The 2,413-nt window shown below is 58.8% G+C and overlaps 1 protein-coding gene across 1 annotated transcript in view; it reads right to left on the reverse strand.

Moving 5' to 3' along the window:
• The window catches only part of LOC130587268 (IgGFc-binding protein-like), a gene marked incomplete at its 3' end in the record, with an annotated part of 20,113 nt that extends 17,745 nt beyond the window's left edge, over positions 1-2,368 (reverse strand). Inside the window, 4 exon segments of the mRNA XM_057388238.1 lie at positions 54-333; positions 830-1,131; positions 1,134-1,432; positions 1,434-2,368. Coding sequence (XP_057244221.1) covers positions 54-333; positions 830-1,131; positions 1,134-1,432; positions 1,434-2,368 — 1,816 coding nt within the window.
• Positions 2,369-2,413: the final 45 nt, after the last annotated feature.

Consider the following 2,413-nt stretch of genomic DNA (forward strand, 5'->3'; position numbering starts at 1 on the left):
CTCCACAGGGGTTCCAGCCATGTCAGGGAAGCCTTCTTCCCTGCCCTCCCCACTTCCTCTCCTCCCCCTCTTCCTCCTTGCTGCCATCATCCCCATTCCATCGAAGGCATCAGCAGGGATGTCCGAGAGTGAGTTCTGTGACAGGTAGAGCGAACTCAAGGCACTGAGGCCCTGGAAGAAGTGCTGCGGGACCACACGCATCCCATACAGCTGCTGCACCCGCAGCTTCAGGTCATAGAGGTTGTGCAGGTAGTGGAAGGGTGGCAGCTGCCGCGGGTGTCGGCTCAGGTAGCGCAGCGCATTGGCACGCAGGTCCAGCACGCCCAGTGTTGCCTTGAAAGGCCAGTTTTTAATAATGACACAGACACGGTTAAGGGGATAAAAAGGGTTTTACCTCGGTATTTGGGATCCCAGGTGCACARCTTGATGGCAGAATGCACACCCGTATACAGCACGGATACAAGTTTTATAGGTTTCAGGAATTAGCATACCTATCTAGGATTCCCCAATAAGAAACTTAACAAATGCAGTAATGTCCCCCAATTCTAATGAACCCCCCCCCAGATGAGGCCAGAGCCTAGTTTACACAAGATGTTCTGGACAGAAGGCTTCACCCAAGGCTGGAGTCTCGGGTTTAAGATAGCACAGGGCACACTGACTCCTTCCTCAGGATGTTTGGTCTCTCTGCCCAGCAAAACGCCTAAACTAAGCTGGAATATCAGGCTTCAGGAATTACAAGCATGTGGGCTAAGGGGTACAGGCGAATGCATGGAGGGTACAGAAAGCATAAAAAGGAAAAGCAAAAATCATCAGGCATCACCAGCGTCACCCGCACCGGCTGGAATGCGGCTGCGCTCACTTCCAGCAGCCGGTTGCGGTCCAGGTAGAGCTGGCAAAGCTGCGGGAGGCCCTGAAACGCCACAGCCGCCAAATGCCGCAGGTTGTTTCCCCCCAGATCAAGGGTCTGCAGGCAGTCAAGTCCCTTGAAGGTACCAGGAAAGAGCACTGACACACGGTTGTTGTGCAGGTTGAGATCTTCCAGCTGGTGCAGGTCAGCAAAGGAGCCGGACAGGAGGTCGGTGAGCAGGTTGTTGTCATGGCGCAGGTGCCGCAGTTCGCAGGGTCCACTGCATGGTCCAGCCACGCCAGTCCCTTCACATCCAGCTGCAGCTGCCGCAGTGCCGGTGCATTGCCAAAGGCACCCGCGCCAGCCACCAGGATGCGGTTGAAGCGCAGGGAAATATTGTGGAGTTGGTGCAGAACCGGGGTCCCGTGGCACCATGGCAGCCGCTGCAGCAGGTTGTGCTCAGCCACCAGCTCACCCAGCGCCACGTGCTGCGCCGGGGTCAGCAGCCACCCTACACAGCCCAAGGGCTGCAGACAGTTGCCAGACACATCCAGGGCAACCAGCAACGGGCAATTGGCCAGAGCAATTATGCAATACTGTGAGCCCCACACGCTGCAGCCGCAGCCTCTGCAGCCATGGCCCTGTCAGCTGCGGGCACAGTGACAGTGACCCTGTCAGCTGCTGGCACAGTTATTTCAAGCCTCTTGTGCCCATCTGCAGCCCTGACACATCCACATGGCACGGGGAGACTCCAGCCATGCACAGCAACTGCACCACATCCAGTGGGTTCCCAGCCAGATGCAGGTATGTCAGGCTGTGCAGGCACAGGCGAGCGAGTGGCGTGGGGTTTGAGATGTTGTTGTAGGACAGGTCAAGCACACAAAGCCCTGTGGGCAGCACCCCAGGGGTCGCCCCTGAAAGAGCTCCCAGGGAGTTGTTGCAGAGGCACAGGACCCTCAGTGTGGGTGGCAGTCCTGGGCCCAGTGTCGACAGCATGTTGTCACACAGGTGGAGCAGGTCCAGGTGTGTCAAGTGCCCCATGGCCATGGCCTCAGGCTGCAGTGCGCTGAGCTGGCCACCCTGCAGCCAGAGCACAGGCAGTGCAGCCAGTGGCTGGAAAACACTGGGAGCCACCTTCTGCAGCGGGTTGTGGTCCAGCCGCAGTAAGCTCAGGTTGCCCAGCCCAGTGAAAACACCTGTGGCCAGCACTGACAGGTGGTTGTGGGCCAGGTCTAGGTGGGCCAGTGCCAACAGCCCCCAGAAAGCCCCTGGGGCCAGGAGTTCCAGCTGGTTGTGGGTCAGATCAAGGGTGTGGGGCTGCGGCAGGTGGGCAAAGGCACGGGGGGGTACCTGGTGCAAAGTGTTGACAGAGAGGTTGAGGGAGGTGGCAGTGGAGGGGAGGTCACCCACTGCAGCCCCCACAGTGCCCAGGAAGCGCTGGATGCAGCGGAACAGCCCAGGGTCCCACCATGCCTGGATGCAGTTGTGGAAGCCATAGGGAGAAACTCCCACAGGCACCATCACCAGTGTCACCAGTGTCACCAGTGTCACCAGCAGTGGGGTGCA

Source organism: Malurus melanocephalus, unplaced genomic scaffold, assembly GCF_030028575.1.
Source record: "Malurus melanocephalus ecotype Western Australia unplaced genomic scaffold, MMel_1.1 scaffold_1700, whole genome shotgun sequence".
NCBI classification, from domain to species: Eukaryota; Metazoa; Chordata; class Aves; order Passeriformes; family Maluridae; genus Malurus; species Malurus melanocephalus.